General features: G+C 46.2%; 1 protein-coding gene across 2 annotated transcripts in view; it reads right to left on the reverse strand.

The window, feature by feature from the left end:
- Positions 1–19,114: 19,114 nt before the first annotated feature.
- LOC120602386 (microtubule-associated tumor suppressor candidate 2-like) overlaps positions 19,115–23,120 on the reverse strand; it is a 38,156-nt gene continuing 34,150 nt past the window's right edge. The window contains exon 3 of one of the 2 annotated variants that reach the window (XM_039862627.1): positions 19,115–19,578. In XM_039862627.1, coding sequence (XP_039718561.1) covers positions 19,355–19,578 — 224 coding nt within the window. In that variant the 3' untranslated portion in view covers positions 19,115–19,354. Of the gene's footprint in view, positions 19,582–23,120 lie in introns of both variants that reach the window. The other variant, XM_039862618.1, reaches the window with a different exon arrangement.

Consider the following 23,120-nt stretch of genomic DNA (forward strand, 5'->3'; position numbering starts at 1 on the left):
AGGGTCCAGGGGAGGACTGTGGCCAGGCTCTGAGACACTAAGGTTTTATTCTCTGGGGAAACACCCAGCTTAACACAGAAGGTTTTAACTCACGGTTCAGAGAAATTTTTTTTTTTCAAACTTTTATGTTTTCAATATTAAAAGTAGAAATATCAATTTGTTAAGTTAATAAATGACAATAAAATCTCAAAGTGAGAAGAAAAACGTGGATATGGAAGTAGAAATGAAGAATACAATGTATCACAGAGTGGTTAAGCTAGCCATGAAAAATGAAAACATGAAATCAGTAAATGACATAAACAAGAAACAATAATCGTTAAGTATAAGTATAGTCAAAGGACCTAAAGAGATACTAATTAGACCAAATCAATGACTACCGAATGTAAACGTGGATAAAATAATTCAAGCATTGATAAGGGAATATTAATGAAGCCAATTCCAGACGACGTCGCAGAAACACGTTGTCTTGTCTCCGTCAACAGGCGTCACAGAGGAGGGAAGTAAATGTGACCTAGACCTCCCTAGAGCAGCTGTGAATATAGTTGCAAAGGAGTGGCTCTCGCATTAAATAGTAGGAAAGCATAGTCTCTGTTTAGTCATCGGCAAAGAGTGAACGTGGCCACAGGTAGTGATGGACCCATGAGGGTGAGGACTGACCCAGACGGCGTTCTCATTACTCGCTCATCCCCGGGGAACGTTCCGTCGTGACTTCCGTCACCCCGAAGCCTGTGTCCTTTAAGAGTGAGTGCAGCTCAGCCCTTCTCCCTCCAAAGAGCCTCACCTGCCCCCCTCACCCGGGATCACGGCCCCATACTCAGGGGCTGCTTCTGGCATCGATAGAGTGCAACTTTCGGCTCAGGGTTTAGTTATACGACCAGGATCCCTATTTACACGACATTCACATCCTTTAGCCTCAATCACATGCTCTCATTCGCACAGTTCTGGGCTCCTTCCTGCCCCTGCCTTAGCCTCAAATACACCTCGCATGGAACGTAACTCCATTACTACAGGTCGTCATCAAACCACACCCCCCATGTCCATCTATATGGCATTGCCTGTACAAATTAATACACGTCATCTTACATAAATTTAATTTTATAGTCTTTTTTTTTTAAAAAAAAACAACATAAATAGAAGCTCCTTAATGCCCAGACCTTCATCGCCCACATATATTTCTGCCTTGTTATTCAAGCACTCAGCACGGGATGAAAGCAATGGGCCCTTAATCAATGTTTCTAGAGTGTTTTTGAACGTGAGAGTGATCAAAGACATTTTCAGGGATCCATGACCGACGACATCGATCAAACTTGTACCGAGACAGCTTTCTTGAGGATAAGTGAGAGTTATTTCTTGCAGATGTCTCATAAAATGTCTATATTGTTACCTCTTAAAAAGTAATTAGGAATGATGGGGAATTTTATGAGCACTGAAAAATGCTCCCTCGAGATACAGAGAGAGATGGGAAAATTTCAAAAGCTCTTACACTCTGTTCGAAAAGTAATCTGCTGCTCCATTCTATGTATTGTCTACTCCGTAACGCATCACTTATAACAGAGGCTTTTATCCAAGTCTTTTAGGAACACAAGCGGAATCTGCTTTGTCTTGCTACCCTAATAATTTTATACAGCCCCTTTTTCATCTTTTAATTTTTGTCAGAATGCCGTAGAGATTGTGTCTGCCTCACTTTGATCTCTGCCGCCAGCAGTGACTTAATTCAGTAGTGAAGACGCTGCGATTGTGCCAGACCGTGGCGTGGCAAACCATCAGGGGGCAAACTGCCCTCTCCCGCCACACTGAAACTTACACTCTCTCCCAAGCGCCCGGTGATGATGGGTTCCTGAACCGTTTTTTTCTGTTTCTTTTTCTTCTCTGCTTTTAAGGATGGGATAACAGTTCCAGCTTCTTTTTTCTTATCTCGTTTCTCTCCTTTCCTCTTTTTGCTTCTCACTGAACTCTCCCGTGTTTAGAAAATGTAAGTGAACAATCATTTTTAAAGGTTTCCAATAATCCTAACCATTAACACTAAAGTAAAAAGTAATCTGGGCATTTATCTTTGTTTTTTTTTATTTTTTATAACTGACATATAACGCTGTATCATTTTCAAGAGTACAACATAATGATTTGACATATGTATACATTTCAAAATGATTACTGCAATAAGCCTATGTATATCATTCTTTTCAATCTTTGTCGGTCTAATAACGGGGGGAAATGATATCGGGTTTAATTCACTTTATTACATCAACAGTAAAGCTAAAAAATCACCATAAGTTTATTGGATATGGGCTTTGCTTTTCTTATGAATGTCCATTTATGTCCTCTGCCCCTTTCTGCTACTGAGCATGGTTTATTTTATTTTTTACTGATTTATAAGAGTTCTTTACACATTAGGGATAATAATCATTGTTCATAATGGTTATAAGTGTTGTCCACTTTATTGTTTGCCTTAGAATTTTTTATCACCTATAGAAATTTTCCATTTTATTTGAACTGGAAATATTGCAGAGACCTCTGCATCTTTTCACACAGATCGAAGTGACTGGAACATTCTTATTAGTTTTTCCCTTTACGGCTTCTGCTTTGGGCGTTATGATTAGAAAGACCTTTCTCCAACTTAAGATGACGTAAACATTCTCTCATATTTTCTTCCAACGTTCTAAGGTTTCGTTTTGTTTTTTATTTACACTTATAATTCATCTTGAAGTTATTAATTACATGATAGTATATAGAAATCTAATTCCTTTTTCTCTCAGTTCTCTTATTTTAGAATCTGCCTTTCACATTAAACATGTATATTACATATGTTATATAATATATATTTATACACGTAGCTAGAAGACGCCTGTTCAGATAGAACATGCATCATACACAAGCAGAGAGATCTACTAACTGATTGACTTGGGCTTATTTCTGGGCCTTCCACTCCACCGAGATGACTGTTATTTTAACAGTTTCAAATCTTTCAAAACATTTTAAACTCGAATGGCAAGTATTTCTTTGTGACTTTTCGTTTTCAAACATTTTCTGGTCATTTTAGTACATTTATTCTTACAGATGAATATCAGCATCTTTCGTTAAGTCCCACTGGGGCTGTGACTGGTGCTGCAGTAAATGCACCCTTTCGTTTCGGGGTGCCGGGTGGGGGAAGCTACAATATCTTGACTACATCATGTCTTCCCACCCAGGGACAAGACAAGCCTCCTCATCTGTTCAGATCTTATTTTCTACCCCTTGGCAAAGTCCTGCAGTTCCCTTCACGTATCTTACATACCGCTTGGTTAAATTTTTCAATTTTTGTCTCTTCGTTGCCATAATTTGTAGCTCCTTTCTTCCACCTTATATTTCTGGCAGTTAGAGGGGAACCCTAGTCCTTTCTCATCTTGTCTGTGACGACTGGCATCCTGACGAATGGGTTCTGAAAATGTTTCGGTTTCTTTGAATTTTCCGCGACGGTGTCTCATCCTCGGAATGGATACTTTGCCTCCTCCTCTGAATCACTCAACGGCACGTGCCTCTTCCTTGAGGGACGGGGCTGTGGCCGGCGTTTTACAAACGGGAAAAATGAACGGCGACGGCAGTGACTCCTTTGACTCGCTCCCGACCTTCGCGGCTCGAGGTGGCCATCTCCCCATGTTCGCGGGGCTTTATCAATGTGTTTTATCTGCTGGGCTTTGACTCTAGACATATTTTTGGATACAATTTAATATCGCCCGATGCTTAGAATCGAGACAAGACACCAGAGTGGCGAACTTGAGAGCCCCTGGCGGCATCAGAAACGGTCTATCGGCAGTCACAGACGCGATTAGAAACAAGGAAATGTCTTTCTGTGTTTGATGTTCCTGCAGATTTGAGTTAACTTTTATTTTAATATCATCATCTGATTTCTACATATTAGATTTGTAAGTTATAAGCCTAACAGAGTTTTAAAGTTACTAAATATAAGAGGTATTTTTGAAAATTTCATATAAAAGAACATATGAATACGTTTTGTCATACATGCTTCTGAAATTAAAAAATTTATAACATTAGATTTCTAATTACTTTCCAGTATACGCGAGGCCATTTGTCACTTTTTAAAATGAAGTACATACAAGGTACAACACCAAAGAAAACTGTATGGGATCAAGATAACTTTACCATAATTTAGATTTTTTTTTTTTAAATTAGTTTTGAACAAATTTTTCCTCAATTAAACTAGCCTAATGTATATTCATGTACTGAGACTGAATTTTACCCTCTTAGTAATCTTACCAAAAGAGCTTAGATTTTCTTAAATGAGAAAACACAACATCTGTATGTTTTGGGTACCTAGCTCTGTAATTATTCATTTTTATTGACAATACTATATCTAGACAGTGTAACTCGTATGCCCACCGTTTGTGATAAAGGAAAGAGATATGGGAAATCTAAGGGGTCTTTCCTTATGGTTTCTGCACGGACGTGCGGGAAGGGGCAAACACCCCACAGCCTCCTGGAAGCCTCAGCGTCCACAGCAGGCTTTTCAGAAATCAGTTCCTCCCCTCACTTTGCAGGGAAGACGCCGGGTGCCAGAAGGATTATGTGATTTGTCCGGGGGGATGACCCGAGTTGGTACCTAGCTCTGTGTTCCGGACTCCTGGTCACCCTTCATCCCACCTCACTGCCTCTCTCGAGGTCTCTGAGGAGCGCAGGGTACGGCCAGCTTCCCACACACGACACCCCCATCATCCCTGAGGACGGCTCGGGCACAACCCCCGCCGGTACCAAACGCTGCTAACCGGCCCCCGAGTGCTGGAGCAGCCAAACCCAGCCTCCCAGATGCTCAGCTAAAACAGCTTCACGGGGGCTGCTGGATTCTAGCGGCTGCCGACGGGCGTTGCAGGATCTCCCACACCTGGCACGGAGCATGTTCCTTTCTCTCCTAATCCCGAGGGACCTTCGCTGCCTTTCGCCCTGGTGTGTGTCCCCAGAGATGGACGTCAGACTGAGGCTCCGACCCCACCCCATCACTCCCTCACCCGGGATGGTGATGAAAGTCACCTGCCGTCTCCTGATACCCCTCCCTCCTTCTGTGCATGGTCTCGATCACCCAGATGACACCTCAGGGGCCAGCATGGACATCCCGGGCTTCCTGGTGGTGAGCAGGGGCTCCCGGAAGGAGCAGACAATCAGGGATGTATGAAGAAGGATGCTGGGGCCAAGGACATGTGAAGAGGGACATGGGGCACCGTAGGAAGGTGCCCGCAGAACAGAGAGACCCACCCCAATGGGACTGGCGCTTCCTGCCCGAGCCACCAGCCTCTAGCCGGTGGACGCATCTTTCCCCAATTGTAAAAAGCCCAGGAAGACGTGGCTGATTCGCACGTACCTCCAGGGCCACTGCTGGACATGCACTAACAGCAGCTGCCTGAAACAACGCCAGCTCCGGCGTAATTAGCATATTTATTCAGTGACACCACTTTGACAGGGTCCGTCTGGGCTCCTTTGCCTTCATTAACGAAGCTTCCTGGTGGCAAAGGAGTCCCCTCTGTCTGCACCAACTTTCGAGGCGTGCCTCGGGGTTGACGACCCCCAAGATGTGCTGGCATTTTTCATTTTCTCATCGAAGGGGACAGAGTAAATGGGTGTTGACAGGCGACAGCCAAGGACGTCTGTTGTGTCCACTCCCTGCCACACACAGTTTCTGATAAAGTGCGAGGAAAAAGATTCGCACCTCGGATGCCTGTCACTGTGGCCGTGGGGGGGACAGTCTCAGGGGCTGCTTTCCCGCCACACTTCTGCTGTGTCAGGGGCACGAGGTGGGGGCAGGAGACGTCACCGTGGCTTTCGGCCAACCTGTGGGAAGGCTGTCCGCGCGTAGACGCACGCGCTCCCCCACAGCGACGTGAGGACTGCCGTGTCACCGCTGCCACACTTCCGGTGGCCGACCGCAAAGCCGAGGGGAACGAGGGGGGCGGGTGGCACCAGCATCTGCCACTAGTTAGCCCCGTGTCTCCTCAGCTTGCCCCCTGGGCACTCCCTACGGAGAAGGTGGAGGAGAGCAGGGTGACCCTGTCCCGCAGGCCACCCGAGCGGCTGGTGGCCCCGCGTTGCCACCTGGGCCTGCGCAGGCCTGGGCAGCGCGCGCTTAACCCGGGGTCCCCCCGAATGGCAGCAGGCACGGAGAGGGACACTGCTGTGGCCACAGCACCCACGTTCCTGCCGTAGACTCCGTCATGTTTGCCTCTGACCCCTATCGGGAAGTTACACAAGAAAAGGATTATAAAATATCTCATTCCCTGCCCACAGAAATCCCAGCCCACGGAAAAAGAATAAAGCCCTCGAATTAGAGAAGACAGTAGAGAAACGCTCTCGCATGGGAAAGAAAAGGGAGTGAGAAAATTTTCCAGAATTTCCTGGCGGGAGCACCCCTCCTTAGCAGCACGGCCGTGACAAAACACTTTACTTAGAGTCGGCGCTGAATAAATGTGGGCCGAGGGCCCTGACGTGACAGATGAGGACCACAGTGTCCTCGCTGCCCTGGGAGAATCCTCAGAGAGGGAGAGCTGGACGTCCACAGCGAAACCTCCCGCACCTAATATAAGTTCACTATGCACGTCCGGGGTAAAAATGACAAATGGTAAGGGCTTCTAGCTCTGCCTTAAAGGTTTAGTTATTTTCAGCATATGCCTGTTCCCCTCGCAAGGTTCTGAGCTGCCTGACAAGTGGCTGTCCCCACCCAGCTCAGCCACGGCAGTGTGACGCAGACGCATGGCTTTATCTGTGCCTGGGTGTGCTCCACGTTAGAACAGGACATCGTTAAGACAGTAAAAGGCTCAGTGACGACCCTCTAATGCCCGTTCGATCTGGCTGACATCATACTTTGCTACGGCCCCATGACCATGAAACAGAATAGGCGCACACATTCTGTCATTGGGCTTGAACCTGGAGGCAGTGCTGAACATCACCAAATCTGAATGCAGCACCTGAGGCTCTAACAAGGAAAGTGGGCTGCCCAGGGCCACACAGCGGGTTAGGAGGGGAGCTGAGGTTAGGGACGGGCTTCCTGGCTCCCCGTCCAGCTCTGCTTACCTTGCACCTTGCTAATTTAAAGGGAACCAACAAAATGAATTTTCAGGTGTAATTACGAAATATATTTAATACGATGGTACAAAAAAAAAAAATACATTATCATCAGTATGTATAATTTTCCCAACAGTTAAACTTGTAATTTTTGATGAGACCGACTAAATCCAAGCCTAGTTTTCAGTGACTCTGGTTACGGGTGACCCTGAAGTATGTGGCTGGTCAAAACCATTCTCACATAACACAGCGGGAAAGGAACTTCCGGGTGCCAAGGCCAAGTTCGCAAGTGCACATGCCACTGCTCAATAGTATTCAAACCGCGGCCGGTGCATCTGTTTTACCGAAATCACCAAAGCAACCCAAACCGTCTCATCTACAACCTGCACGCTCTCGACCCGTAAGAACGTTCAACAAAACGTCAGTTCAGCGTCCGAACGTCATCACGCGCACCAGCGAGGATTTCTGATGGCCACTGGCGGACAGACACGGATGGACAGCAGCTACAGACCGATGCCATCCAGTCAGTCCTAAGCACTGGGTCTGTAATACTGCATCTCAGCTGGTGATAAAAAGCTCTGCTGTCTGCTGCTGCTTGTCACGCAGGCTGCTCTTGTTTGAGAATGTTCTACGCTGACCCTCGTTCTGCTGTCTGCATAGCCAATTCATGGCGTAAGATTTGCATTTCACGGAAACCAAGTTTTCTTTTCACTTATGAGCACCCAGGTCAGAATTTTATCTGTCCGGCCAACGGCATGTCATCACTAGTCTGGCGTTTCCCTTACTTGAAAGTACAAATTTTTGCATCTCAAAAGATCCAGAGAATGGCCTTGACCTTAGGCTTTCACTTCAGCTCTCTCAGGAAGCGAGCAGCCTGAGGCTAGCCAGGCTAGCGGCGCTGGACACAGGCTGGACCAGGAAAGAGCCTGGGGACCGCCGACGGCTCCTTAACCCCTTCTTGGTGATTTCCCGCCAGACTCGTTACCATCTGCACCTCGCTCCCCTCGCTGTCCTTCCTTCTCCCTCCCCCTTCCTGTCTGTCATCCTTTCCTTTCTAGTTTGGAGACTGTCCAACTCCGGCTAGATAGAGCGGGATTAAGTCATTATACTGACCCTCGGCGAGGCTATCTCAAACCAACACTAACCAACACGTGCTCTGCTGAGCTTCTGCACGAGGGTGACCGGCTCTATGAGGAATTACTCCATCTTCTACGACCTCGCCTGATGATCAATGAATGATAAGAACTGACAGGGACAGAAGCAGCATCTATGGTTTCAGAAAGTCTCCCAGCCCTAATCCCAACCTTAACCCCTCTACGAGACCCTTAAAGGGATCACACAGGCGATCTTCATTAGTTCTATGTCACCAACCCAGGAGCCCCAAGTTTCAGCTTTCAGGGAGTCGTGTGGGATGCCCCGTGACTGAAGAAGTACCTGCCATTAGGAATCTTAAAGATGTCATGATGGGAAGCATTACTAGAGCCTTTAGAAAATCTAAACTGATAATACGATCGAGAGCTGCGTTGTCTGATGGGGTAGCCACTAGCTACGTGTGGCTCTCTAGATTCAAAGTCCTTGAAATGAAGCAGAGTTAGACCCCGTTCCTCAGGCACAGTGGTCACATTTAAACGGCTGACAGCCCCGTATGACGTGGCACATTTCATCACTTCAGGAAGTCTTACGGGACAGCGATGCACAGAGACACGCGAGGGCCTGATTGCAAACCGGCGAGCAGGAAAAGGCCTTTCCTTGGCGATGATAATTAGGAATTTAAATTTTAGAAGAGAATTCTATGTCCAATTCCTGAGCCGATTAGACACACTTGCTATAAAACCAGCACTGTCCAATCACATGCCCCGAGATTCCCTAGGGACTCGCACAGCAGGGCGGGATGGGAAGGGGGGCAGCGAGGGCTCGGGCTCCCCACACCCCTCTCTGACGAACACGCCTGCTGCCCTGGAGCTGTCGTCAAATATCAGGTGACACGAAGCTCCCGAGAAGCATGACACATTTCCTCAGAATTTGAACTGGTCTAGTTTACAGGGACAAGAGGGATACGGCAGGGAGGAGGTGACCCACCACGATCCGTGGGGACGGCCCTCGCACACGGCAGACCGTGTCCGACACGTCACGCTCCCAGCCTGCAGCGGGCTTCGGGGCGACCGGCCCAGGCCGCCTTCTCCAGCCCGATATCGACTGGTACCGCGTCGCTCCGGGTGAGCGCAGCATCCCAAGTCCAACGCGCGTCTCTTTGCAAACGCTCCGCCTTTTCATTACCTGGGACAAACGGGGCTACCTAACGTGAACACCCTCACGCTCCTTTCCTTCCGTCCGACATGTCCGCACGCTCGTTCCCAGACGCCTTCTGCCTTCGTGCCGTCACCGCGTCTGCGTACGGGGTGTCGCCGCCTCCTATTTGCTCCAGGAAGGGCTCCATCTATCATCCTCACTTGCCCTAGCCTCCTCTCTGCTCATTCTCTCCTCTACTACTGCATCCTTCATCTCGGGTCATAAGCATTCTTCTGTGTGATAAAACAAAATTAAAATATAAAATAAAATAAAATAATAAAATAAAAAATAAAATATAAAATAAAATAAAAAATAAAATAAAATAAAATAATAAAAAAATAAAATAAAATAAATAAAATAAAATAAAATAAAAAATAAAATAAAATAAAATAATAAAATAAAAAATAAAATAAAATACAATATAAAATAAAATAAAAAATAAAAAATAAAATAAAATAAAATAAAATAAAATAAAATAGAAGCAAAACCGAACACAGAACCTTCCCTGCTCCTCTACTGAGCTGGGGTCCTTTTTTCTTTTCCTGAACGAAATTCTGAACATTTATCTACGGTCTCCACCTTCATCTTCTTTAGCTGCTTGTAGCCAGATTTCTGCCTTCAGATTTTCTGTTCAAACCAACTTCAAAGCTACCAGTGACCTCCTCGGCATAAAATCTGCAGCCTGTTCTCCTCAGTAACGCGCCACCTCGGCCCCTGTGGCACAGACAGCTCTGACTGGCCACCTCCTGTCCAGGAATCTGTCCCTCTCCGGGCTTCCCCAACATGCCTCCCTCCTCGCTGGTCCCACCTTCTCTGGCTGTGTCCTCCCCGCGCCCGACCCAGACGGGCCAGCCCTGCAGAATCCATCCACACCCAGCTTCCCGTCTCATCCTGTCTGCGCCTCCCGAGCTGTCAGTCATGGCTCTAAATGTCACTTATTCTCCGCGGCTGCCCTTGTTAGTGTCAGTCCAGTATTTCTGTCAATCTGCTGGATGTGTTTATATGAGGGCTTTTCTGCAAACCCAACATGACCAGAGACCACCCCCGCCAAACCCAACCCTCCTCCTCCTAGACCCACAGCTTTGCAAGTGGCACCGTCACCCTTCAGTCACCCCACCCTCTCAGGTGTCCTGACCTGTCAGTCTGACTCTGGCCATCCCCACTGCTGACCCCAATTGCAGGCTCCCACTGATGCCCTCTTTCCAACGGCCGACTGTTACAGACACCAGAGAACCTTGTGACACCACAGAAAGCAACAGGAATTGTCGACGTGTGACCCGTCTGCCGCCTTGAGGAAGACAATGCCAGGCTGTTTACGGACCTTCCCAGAAGACAGCGCGTCCACGGTACAGGTACGGGAAGCGTGTCCCGTTGTCGAGGGTCCCGCAAGAAGTCAGCAGGAGCCTGGAAGCGATGCTTGCTTGCTTTGTACTGTGTCTTCCTTGTCATCTTCCCAAGTGACACCGGAGTTGTGACAGAATGTTACCTCTGACCTACTGTTTCTGCTCAGCCGAAAGCAATAAAAGGTAGGAAAACACTCTCCCTCCCCTTCCCCCCACTCACGCCCCATCCTGTTCCCATCCTGGATCGCTAAGCCAGGGTGCCCAGGGTTAGGCAGAGAGCAGGCGCATGAGGCGACTTACAGGAAGCCCACAGCTCTACATTTTACAGAAAAACAGCAGAGCGGCAGAACCTGTGAGCTGCCTTCCACCTGTGAGTGTTCGGAAATCTCCATCTCACAGGACAGGGAAAAATGATCAGAGCGACGTCCGGCCAGCGGGAAGCAGTCCCGATTCTGCAAAATCGAGGTCTCTAGCACTCACTCTCTGCACTCCAAACGACTCTGCTCACCATTCTCAGATTAATTTTTCTCGAATACACTTCCAATTATTCACCGCTTAGGAGCCATAAATGGTTCCATATGTTCTATAGAATAAAGGTACAGAATCCCAGCTCCTGAGACCCCCAAAGTGGTCAAATCATTTAGTTCGATCCCTCTTAACTTCATAATAAAAACCCAATTCCAGTGAGGTAAACTGACTTCCCCATAGTTCAAAGTATCCTTTCTTTATTAAATGTCTTGCATGAGCTAGACGTGCTGGCATGGGGCACTTAAAAACCGTTAGGGGACAACGTGATTTTTAACAGTGTTGCCCACGTATCTGAGTCAAAACAGATAAACTAGATGTCGCTTACGCAATCAAAAAAATATTTTCACTTACAGGCAGTGAATAGTACTCAGAAGGGCCATGTTCTCCTTTGTGAAGGAAGTAGACAGAGAAAGGGGAAGAAAGAACGGAATGTGTGGAAATAATGGGAAACATTCACAGCAAGATTCAGTGAAAACGATTTTTTTTCTTTATAAAGAATAATGTAAATGACATAATTATAGATGCCAGGGAAACAGATATTTAAATTCATCGGTAGGTGTGACTTCCCCATTTTCAGAGAAAATCAGAAGCTTATTTTGGTTTTTGTTCTCACTCTTGACTTGTCCCACCCACCTAAGTAGGATTGAGATATCTGACAGAGTCAAACCCTAGTACAATGGGAATTAGACTCCAGCAAAATAAGAAGCTGTGTGAAGTCCTTTATTCTGCAGAATCAAACGTTCCCATTTTTCCCTACAGACATTAGAAAGGCACAGAAATAAAGTCAGATCCTACTCTCCGTTTCTATTTCGAGCGGAGGTTTGAAATGCCATCGGCTTAGATTAACGTGGTATGTATTAGTCACCTGGCATAAATGTGTTTCATTTAAAGGGAACGCAACTGAATGCATTTTTTAAAATGCTAACGTGCTCAGGGCACCGCACCCCTTTTAGATAAAGAAATCGAAACATGACTTTCCTTGCCTGTACTTTATAAATATCCAAACCACCACAAGCTTACAGCCCAAAAGTAAGAGACGCCCATGAAAATCGACTGATCGGCTACCAGAACTGCCTGTCGGAAGGTTCTAGAGTTTTGTTTCTTATTTTAATACTTAAAATAAGTAAGGAGGTGTTCTTTTCATTATTGAATTGGATTTGGTAAGGTATTTCCCATACATGAGAGAGGGGACTGTACAACTTTGGGAATGGAATGGATGTCACCTCCTGGCTTAGACATCATCACTCTCATTTCCTTCCCCTGTGGCGGGCACGGTTAATGCGTCGTGGCCATTTTTCCGACTGAGCTTTGAAATCCTTCTCCACATAGGACTTTAAACACATGGCCAGTGGAAGGAGATGGCCACGGAAACGGGATTGTTATTGTGCAAGGCCCTGTTCTAAGCACTCTGCATTTACGAATTCCAGGCAACGTTCCCATCAATCCCATAGTGTTTCGTGGGGTTTTTTGTACTTTATTTACTATTATTATTATTATTGTTATCATCATCATTATTATTATTACTTTACAATGAGGAAGCAGGGGCACAGAGCGATTAGTGAGTACCTTGTCCAGAGTCACAGAGCTGGTAAGTGGCAGGAGGCAGGACGGGATCCCGGGAGGCCTACCCCCAGAGACCACGTCCTTCGCCACGACGATACGTCATCTCTTAAGACGTGAAAGCCAATACGGAGAGACGACGGGATTTTTAACCTTCTTTTAGAGAGAATTTCTAACACGCGGAAAGGCGAAGTAAATAGCGTGATGAACTCTCCAAGTTCCGCCACCCGGCTCATCTTTCGCCATGTTTTTTTCCTCATGGTTTTTGTTTCGTTTCTTTGCTGGATGATGTTACAGCAAATTCGGGACAGTGTCATCACCTAAAACCGGTGTCGAATAATTAGGTCCAAAAATGTGACACGTTAGCGCCGAGCCAGCCAGGGGAGGGCCCGAGGGTCGCGGGTCCTGCGGCTTTTCTCCACCCCCACCCCCAGGAGGATGGGACGCCTCCTCCATGACGTCCGCCACGCGGTCTTCAACCACGGCCACGGTCAGAGCTCCCTGCGCGGCTGTGTTTGCTGGATTCCAACTTCACGGGGGCGAGGATCGCACTGTCCTGGTCACAAGCGCCGTAGCCCTGAGCTCGGTGCTCACGCACTGACAGCAGAGCGGGCGGGGAGGCAGAATGGCCAACCCGATCCGCGTGAATCAAAACAGCCGAGAAAAAGCGAAGCGGTTCGACTAGATGATTTTTACTGTAGACATACGACCCCCACATTTCAGTTTATCTTGCTTACAACCATAAATGGGCCACTTTCTTAAAAAGAAAATGAAACACGTTTACACTCTAATCTCACCTCTGGGTGGGCCTGACCGTTGTCTGAGTGTTCCAAAGAGGATATACGAAGATGTCAGTAACGCTGAATCTCAAATAGGCAAAAGCTTCTCCGAAATCTGACCTCACAGGTCTCTTCCAGCTCCTTTTTCCATGAATAAAAAATGACTCCCTCTTTGCCAATGGAACGTGAGATAGGATAAGGGCTGTTTAAGTCAGTTATTAATAATACTTCTTGTCAACTCTCATCTAATGTAGAATGCACGTCGGATATAGACAATCAAATGTGTAATGTATGCAAATGTATTTTGTAGTATTCATGAGCATAAACTCTGGAGTTAATACTGCAAAAAACTTTCATATTAACCCTCATTTTCATTGATTAACCTTCCAAAAAGGTTAATCCAGTTCAGATTCTCCTCAGAACCCAAATCCTGTTCAATAATGAAAAGGACATCTACTTATTTATTTTAAGTATTAAAAAAAGAAACAAAACTCTAGAATTGAATGAGAATATCTAATCTCTCCAAGTAAATATATTTAATTTTGGAAACTTTGAAATGCTTTCATGAAAAACCTCAACAGTAAGCTTATAGCCTAATTCTTTTAAAATGACTAATTATATGCAAGGAGATACATAGGTTATTAGACATCTATGAGGCTATTAGGTCAGTGCAGATGATGATTTATCTCTGAATATAATGACATTTTAAATGACCTAGCATCCTCTCTGCTCTTTGAGTTGTATAAATTATCTATAGATAATTTGAGTTGTATAAATTATCTACAGCACAGTCAATAGAAGCAACATTTTAGAGATTCTAGAAAATTGTGAAATGACGAATCTCCCCAGCTCTCAAAACCTGCAAAAGTTCTGATAACGTGAAAATGTGGTCCCCAGTACAAAACATTCAGACAGATGCCCAAGTCACTCTCCAGGTCTCTCTCGTTTCATGCTCTTACCGGAGAAAACGTTTCTACTGGGACAGAATGTCTCTTGACATTCTACTACAGCAAAGGCTACGCTGGGTGACGTGAGGGACACCAAAATTATGGAGACACGGCCGTTATCCTCAAGAGTTTACAACCCACAGGGGAGACAGGACAGAGAAATAAGTAACTGCGGTGAGATGCCACGTGATAACCCGCAAAAATGCCACAGGCCAGGGGCTGCAGGAATTTCCAGGAGAAAAGATCATTTGGGGCTCCCAGCCAAAGGGAGGCTTTTTAGAGGAAGCGATACTTGAATTGCACCTGAAAATGACATCATCACTTGGGGGGAGGGAAGAACATTGCAGGGATGAATGGGTCACACCAAGACCCGAAGGCGGGAAAGCACAAAGCCCTCAGAGGGGGCTGGGCAGAGGTCGCAGGGACCTGGAACGCCCAGCGAGGACTTAAAGCAAAGACAGGGACCCCACGGAGCAATCAAAACAGGGTCAAGGGGGAAATTATGTGGGGTCGAGTGCCTTATGGGTTAAGCAGTGAAGATGTACGGGGAATGATGCAGGTGAGAGGTACTGCAGATGTGAACTAAGATGATGAGGAGAGGAAAAAGTGTCCCATCCCTCCCTCCCCCGTTATCCCAACCTGAGCCAGCTGCTGGATAAAGGTGAGAAAGAAAGAACCGATCGGATCTGGTCACCGAAAACAAAGGAAAGCCGAAACCAGGTGAAGATAACGCTGATTCTAAAACGTCCAGCCTCAGTGGCCGGGAGATCATAGACATGAAAAGACAGAGCGACTTTGAGAGGAGGCACTGGTTTGGCGAATATAATGAGAAATTCATTAGGGACAGGATGGGGCTGGAAATGCGGATTCGGTGTCGTGTCCGAAGTGCTGAGAGCCGAAAGGGAGGGCTGAAGAACGGGACCAGGCGCGCTCTGAGATGAAGCTCGGGGAGCTCAGGCACGTGGCCGTCGGCGGGGTTCAGGGGACAGTGTCCCTGTGAACGGTGGGGCTGTGCCAGAAATGGCAGCCCCTTATGTTCAGGCGCTTTCTGGGTGCTCCAACGGCTCCCCACCTGGAGCCTACCTCCGCCTCCCCAGACACTGCCCAGCGCAGAGGCCCCACTGGAGGCAACCCTGATAACCTTCATCTGAAATCAGCCCCCGCCCCACTTAGCACAGGAACTTCCCTCTGACTCTGTATCGTTTTTAAAGCTGTGGGCACGGGGATCCTTGCATCGTGGTTATCCGTACAAACGTCGGCCTCTCTGTGCACCTCCTCAGCTACACCCCTGCTTCCCCAAACATTCTACTCCTTTGTGCGCCCAGGAGAAATAAGAGAGAGAGAGAAACCTTCATTTTTCATTTGGATTCTCTTTTCAAATTCTTCGTTTCGTGATTTCTAGTCTTAGCTCGCCTCACAGAGTAAACAAGACGGTATTTAAAACGAGAGGAGGAGGAGGAGAAATCGGCTGCGAACGTCACCTTCTTCCTATTCTTTCCTGATATTTCGTTCCTCGAGTCCCCGGCGGGTTAGGTGCTATTCAGAACACATGATGAGATGTGATCGTCTCCATAAATTATTCTATCCTTGGGTGATACGATGTGTTTTCATTAATGATTAGTTCACGAAACCTTAGGTCTTCCTATTTTTCACCCCCCAAAGGTTTTACCTTTAAATTACCCCCATCTGCCCACTGGGAAAATCCAGTCTACACCCAGCTGCTGCTAAACTTGACAGTTAGGTACACGTTAGTCCATGTATGTTACCAACGCTAAATTCTAGAATAATTGTTTTTCTGTATGTTTCTATTGCCTCATGCACGTAGTGGAGATTCTTTTTCCTTCTCTAAAAACTATAAAACATAAATTATGACCTACCAACTGGGTCGGGCCCGCTGAAATATCATGATTTTAAGTTTAAACTTAAGTTTTAAGATAGAGAACTACTTTTTTTTTTTTCCTGCTCAATTTAAATCTCAAAGCTATGGGTCACTAACTGGCTCATTCCAAGTTTTATTGGAGGTTCTCCGTGGGCCAAGCTCGCAATCTGCACACGGTGCACCTGTGAAGGCGGGAAGGGAGGCGCCGTCCCCTGAAGAATGACAATGACATGGGTTCTGTGTTAACCCGGAGGAACGGGGCTACCAGCCAGGAGGCACGGGGAGGCGGCCCGAACCCGCCACTGAGGACGCTCACACACCTGCAGCTCCCTGACGGATGACCCCGTGAGGGCTGGGGACAGCGGGCTTCGGCCAGAGGGGCCTCCTGAGGCAACTCGGACTCTTAAGATTTGCTTCGCTAAGAGGAAGAAAAGGCTTCTGACCATGGCTGTGTCTTCACCCCATGCGGCAGCCTTAAACACCAACCAGGACCCCGGTCGGTCACTCCATCCAATCTCAGTTTGCTCAGCTACTGAACGAAGGGAAAAAGGGAGAGAGGGACACCTGACGTGTGAAGCCTCTGCCCACGGGGTCACACGGATGGCCCAGAGCCTGGGCCCAGGGTGGAGGGCAGAGGGCAGAACCCGCATGGAACAGTGAGACCCACGTCGGGGCGTCCCGGGCATCCCCTCTCTGCACCCGTCATCACTCCCCACTCAGAACCCAGAAAACCCGCACTGGAAGTCTGCGGCTGAGCCCAAGAGACACAACGTCACGGCGTCCCAACTACATCACGCCACGGTCACTGTGGGCACCGTTCAGCCTGCTTGTAGGCACGTGAGCGTCTAAAAACATGAGCTGCGTGTTAACAAATTGTTCCTCATCACCATCACGGTCTAGACCTTGAGACGTTTACCGTGCCACCATGTAATCCCTCATTAGAGTGGGATCCCTAAATGAAGCCCATGGGACAGTAACGTCTGGAGAAAGACCAACATTCCAGGAAAAGAAGAGCCAACTCTGATGTCGCATTAGCTGCTTCTCTGAGCGGCGCCAGCAAAACCTCTGCTCCCAGGACTCGACTGAAGGGCTCTCTGCTCTTTCAAGAGCATCACATTTTACTTAGTCTTTGTCAGCAAAGCATCACCTCTCCAGGAAAGAACAGAAACAAACTGTTCTTGGCATTAACTCTGATAACGAGTACAAACATAATGGTCAATGGCTCTGAGATCTCGATTCGCATGGGTGTGAAGTTTTTCTGTGGTCTGCTGCTGACGTACACATTTCACATATAGTTACGTGGCAAACAATTCAAAATAAATTCTAATATACTGTTTTTTTAAAAAAACAGAACATTCTGAATAGAGTTAAATATTGCTTTCAGTATGAAGTCTTTGAAGTAGGAGTTATTTTCTCTGGCACATGACCCCTGGGTGCTCAGGGGGTCCCTATCCTAGTATCCTTTGAAGCAGAGGCGATTAGAAAGGCCCTGAGCACACCTGGAATTATTCTGTCCACACCTGTCAGCTTTCCTTCAGCAAAAGCTGCTGCCATGGGAACGTGGCTCAGCTCACCTTGAGCTTGATTTTTTTTAAGGAATCAAAACCTTAACCTTTTCCTTGGAAAGGTACATACCATATGAGATATTTTTTTCCTTTGTGCTCCCTCTGAAAGAGAAATATACCACTGGGAGTTTTACTACTAAAAATGATCGCCAAGAGTTGCTCCTATATTTAAAAACCTTCAGACTGTTAATATGCACATGAGTATCTAAAAAGAGGAGTTACGCATTTGCAAACAGTTCTTTACGATATCACATTTCAGATTCTGAGACCCCTCCTGTGCCACGACGTAATCCCCAGGTCCAACGGCACTCCTAAGGGAATCCGATGTGGAGTAGGGCTGAGCCACAGGGCCTTCGCGAAACCAGTGAGCACAGAACGGCCTTAGAAACCGCTCACAAACACACCAAGATGAAGGGAGATGCAACGCATTACTTTTAGGAATAACTACGTAGAGCGAAAGTGAGAACTGTAAAGGTATAAATGTTCCACATACCGTCTCTAAAAACCCTAGAAAGGATGGAGAAAGAAGAACCGTGGGGAAAGGAAATTAAACAAAATAATATAAACTCAATGTCATTCGCAAACACTTTTCCCTCATCCCGTCCCCCCCTCCCCATGATCCCGACTCGATTCGGCTGCCATGGTCCCTTCAAGACGTCCCTCCACATGACAACTCCTTAGGCTTCCCTGGCCCCTGGGGGATTCTTGCTAACCAACATCTGAGAGTCATGGCTTCAGATCCCATAACAGTGACCTTGAAGTTGACGAGGCTGAGACCGGGTGAGGTCATCAAAGGCTCGGCCAAATGAGGCAGCCTCGGGGTCTTCCTTACGGACGCTGGCTGCTGTGACTTACTCTGAGGCTATGACTTCATGCTTTCAAATGCAGCGCACGACCTCAGTCTCAGGATCCGGTCTGGGACTGCGCCCGGCTCGGCTAATGGGGACCTTCCTGGGCACAGACTTGAAGCTCAGCTGTGCATCTCATTCTTTAACATCGTTGAGTTCACACTCAGAAATCCATTCAGATGTTCTACTAACGTGAAGGCAGGTAATCCCGGGTGACCACAATGACCTTTCCGCGAATACTCAATATCTAATGTGTTTCATGATAGCACGTGGTGACCCCCCCTTTTTGGGGGGATCTTTGAGTTCTGACTTATTATCCACGAAGCAAAGGGCTCCTGAAATCAGCCCCTGGATAATTCATTTTCTAGATTTAAGAGTAATTTAGAAGTCCTTCTTCCGACACATTAATGCCCCTGAACTGAGCCAATGACAGTGCCAAATAGGCTACTTCCCTTCAGTCGGTTATTTTTAAAAACCTCGATAATGGCAGGTCCAGGTAGTGAACCCACACTCCTCGCCTATGACACAGAGACAACAGAGCACTGTGCCACTGCGTCTGGGTGGGCCCTCCCGCCTCAACCGCCCCGCCCGCCGCCACGCTTACGGTTGGCCAGTCGACTGGGCTCGGGCTGCGTGCTGTCCGCCGACGCGGTGCTGGGGACGGAGGACACGCTGGAGCTCCGCACGAAGCCGAACGCCGCCAGCTTGGCCGCCGGGAGACGCGAGTATCCGGGGGGCCGGAGCCCTGACTTCGGGAGGCTGGATTTTGCAGCGTTGGGAGCGGAGGCTTTCTTTAAATCTGCTAAAACGAACCCAAAACAAACAGACAAGAAGAAAACAAAAAAACTCAGTTGACAGCAAGGTAGAGAACACATGGGGTGTGAGAATGAATCCAGCTCCATCCTAAAGAGATCACACGCGATCGTTCACAAACACTTCTTGACCGGCGGAAGGCCCCCGCGGGGTGGGGAGGGGCTTCGGAGACAATGAGCCCTACTGCAGGGTCATAGAGACAGGTACAGAGCGCAGAGGAGGCTGAAAGGATGAGGACACTGACTGTTGCAGGTTACCCCAGAAGTGTGAAATGGAGGTACACCGTAACACCCGAGATACAGGGGACAAACGAACCCCCCTGGCAACATTCATTAGCAATTATAACCAGCACGTAGCAAGTCACAGAGACAGGTACACAGAATAACTAAGCTTCCGGTTGCAGGAACGAGGCGGTACTAGTGTAGATGGTGGCACTGGCCAGGCAGAAACCGAGGCTCTACCAATTACTAGCTGTGTGACCTCGGGCACTTGGCCTGACACTCAGAACCGCAGTGTCCTCTCCCAAAGGAACGGGGATGACAAAATCGACCTTGCAGGATCAGTACAAGTATTCCTGCTCGTAACGCAACTCGAGAGATACCCAAATTAATGTTAGGGTTCCTTTCTCCTTTTCTACGACCTGTTTCTATGATAGTGCAAACTTCAAAATTAGTTCCCGGATATGCACAAATCCAGCTATTGAGAAAATAAAGCACCATCATGCTATAAATCCATCGTCTCGGCACCACCGCATCTGAGCCAGGCTCCGTTCGTAGGCACTGCAGAGATCATCACGATGCTACAAGAAGCCTCGCAATACCAGACGGAGCCAGAACAGTATTAGCACACAAATGCTCTTCCATGTAAAATTTAAAAGGAAAAAGGGCCAAGTGTCATAGTATTCTGCATAATTGTCCTCATCAAGCCATTTCGCAACTTCTCCCTGCAGCCAAGTTCTTGCATACAGATCTTTCAGTTGACCAAGTATAGCACAGTTCTTGTGCTATACTTGGTCAACTCTTTAATCTAGTGAAAGATGAATCAGGCTGCAGATTAACCAATTTTTAATGGCTCATTTGTAAAAACAAAAAAAAATCAATATCTAAAAATCAATGAAGAAACTAGATATTAGAAAGTATCTATGGGTGGAAATATACAGAGAACCAGTAGATGCCAGGCTAGGTCAAAGGTGCCTCTTCCTCCACCAGCGGCTCCCCGTAAGAGTGAGGCCATGGACGGTTGCGTGTACAGGTGAAGGTGGAATCTTCACATCTGCGCTCTCCTGACTCCTGGGTCAGGTCTAGAAGCGCGAGGAATCAGGTGAGTGCAGAGGGGAGAGAGAACGCGAATATTCCCAGCTCAGGGCGGTCCTAATTGTTGGGAAAAATGCTCGAGTATGTCAAAGAAGAAGCAATCCCTGTTTAATAAGAGGTAAGGACCCCTTTGCATTAACAATTAAATGCCATGTCCAATGCCTTTAAATTGTTCTCCTATCATTTTGCTTCGATGATATCCCCAGAACGATGGAAGTGTCCCCATATATCAGATATCATTTTCATAGTAAGTTTACACCAAATCGATTTTGAATGATGCCAGTAAAAGTGTTGCTAAAAATCAGATATATTTTCAACAATAAGTATACGCTAACCCCATGACATTTTGATACTATTTTCAGTTATATATAACCTCCTTCCTAACCAAGTTAGTCAATAATTGACTTAAGAGTATACAAGATCAAGTGAGATGAATATAAAAAAAAAATTTTATGAAAATAAACCCATATTTGGGAATGAAGGCAAAGTCAGAATTCCAACAGAGCACCTTGACATGTAGTAAACATTCATTTAATATTTATTTCAGAATGAAAACTGAATTTATTAAAACATCACGTAAGGTAATTAAGCCATTGAACACGTTCAAAGAAAAACCCTATACCGCCCTACCTTATATTCAGTTATTGTTCATCTCATTGGCAGAAAGGTAGTCGTGGGACACATAAAGGATCCCAGGTACACAGGAAGGAGATCTCTAAATTACTCTCTAGTTTTCACATCTCCTTAGTCCAGCTCTTCCTTTTAAGGAAGGCAAACACTCTGTGTGTGTGAAGGGATGGAGTCTACTAGTGGGAGCATGCCTTGTCCCAACTCTCTGTGTATGTAATTTTTCTAAATTTAGTGTAACCTCTACTATCCATCGAGGTTCCATACAATGATTTCTCCTTCTATCAAAGAAATTTCACAAATACTATACATACTCTCAGAGTTCAGAGGAGGCGGTCTTAATATATTCATACCACCAGTGCCTAACTGAATATGCCTTAATTTAATTTTAGTTTCTCATAAAAGGGATTTAATTATAAAATATGCAGTTCTTGCTATTTTTCAAACAAGTCCAGCATGCCAAAGGAAAACATTTTCCGAGTATTTCATGTCCTTGGACTGTTCAAGAATACACTCTTCGATGGGATTAATGTAGCAAGGTGCATGGTAAGCCCCCAATAAACAAATGACAAAACTGACATTATAAGAAACCAAGGTGCACATAAGGGAGATGACTTCCACCACAGTGGCACAAGGGGCTCCATGGGTGCTTCTCCCAGCCAAACGACCGTAACAGGTGAAAGTTATTTTTTAAAAAACAGCAATCCTGTAAAGTCTCTGGAAACTTTATTAGCATACAACTAATAAAGAAACATTAATATAAGAAACTCTATTAAATCTCAATAGGAACAGAGAGTGGATGGGACCTGAGCCACAACCCACTCCCTCCCCGCTCTGCACCCTGTCCGTCTCGGCATGTCGAAGGCTCTATGTGGGTGGGGCACCACTAAATGCAATGACAAACAACAGGTGTATCAGGCAGAGAAAAGAGAAAGGAGCAGAAAGAAATATTTGAAGAAAAAATGCTGAAGTTTTCTAAAATTCATTAAAAACATTAATAGATACATCCAAGATGCTCGATGAAATCCAAATAAGATACATGCGAAGAAATCCACACCCAGACACATCATGGTAAAAATCTTGAGAGCCCAAGACAAAGAAAATCTTGAAAGCAGGAAGAGAAAAATGACTACGGACACGTGAATAGCAATAGACGAACAGCTGACTTCCTAGCAGAAACAACGCAGGCCGAAGGGTAATGGGGTGACATATTCAAAGTGCCGAGAGACTAAAACTGTCAGCGTAGAATCTTGCATCCAGCAAAAGTATCTTCTAAAAATCTACCCTAAATAAATTCCCAAATAAACGAAAAGAGATTCAACTTACGAGAAATATTAAACAAAGTCCTTCAGACCGAAAGCAAGTGATCTCAGATGATTCGAACACACACACACACACACACGAAGAACATTGGTAAAGGTAATTATGTAATTATAAAAGACAATATAAATACATATTTATTCTCTTCTCATAGTTGACTGAAATGCAATCGTATAAAACAAAAGATATATAATTGCATTATTGGGCCTATAACATATAGCATTATAATATATTTAACAATAACCACACATAGGAAGTGGGTGGGAGC

The sequence above is a fragment of the Pteropus medius genome, unplaced genomic scaffold (genome assembly GCF_902729225.1).
Source record: "Pteropus medius unplaced genomic scaffold, Ma_sr-lr_union100, whole genome shotgun sequence".
In the NCBI taxonomy this organism is placed as follows: Eukaryota; Metazoa; Chordata; class Mammalia; order Chiroptera; family Pteropodidae; genus Pteropus; species Pteropus medius.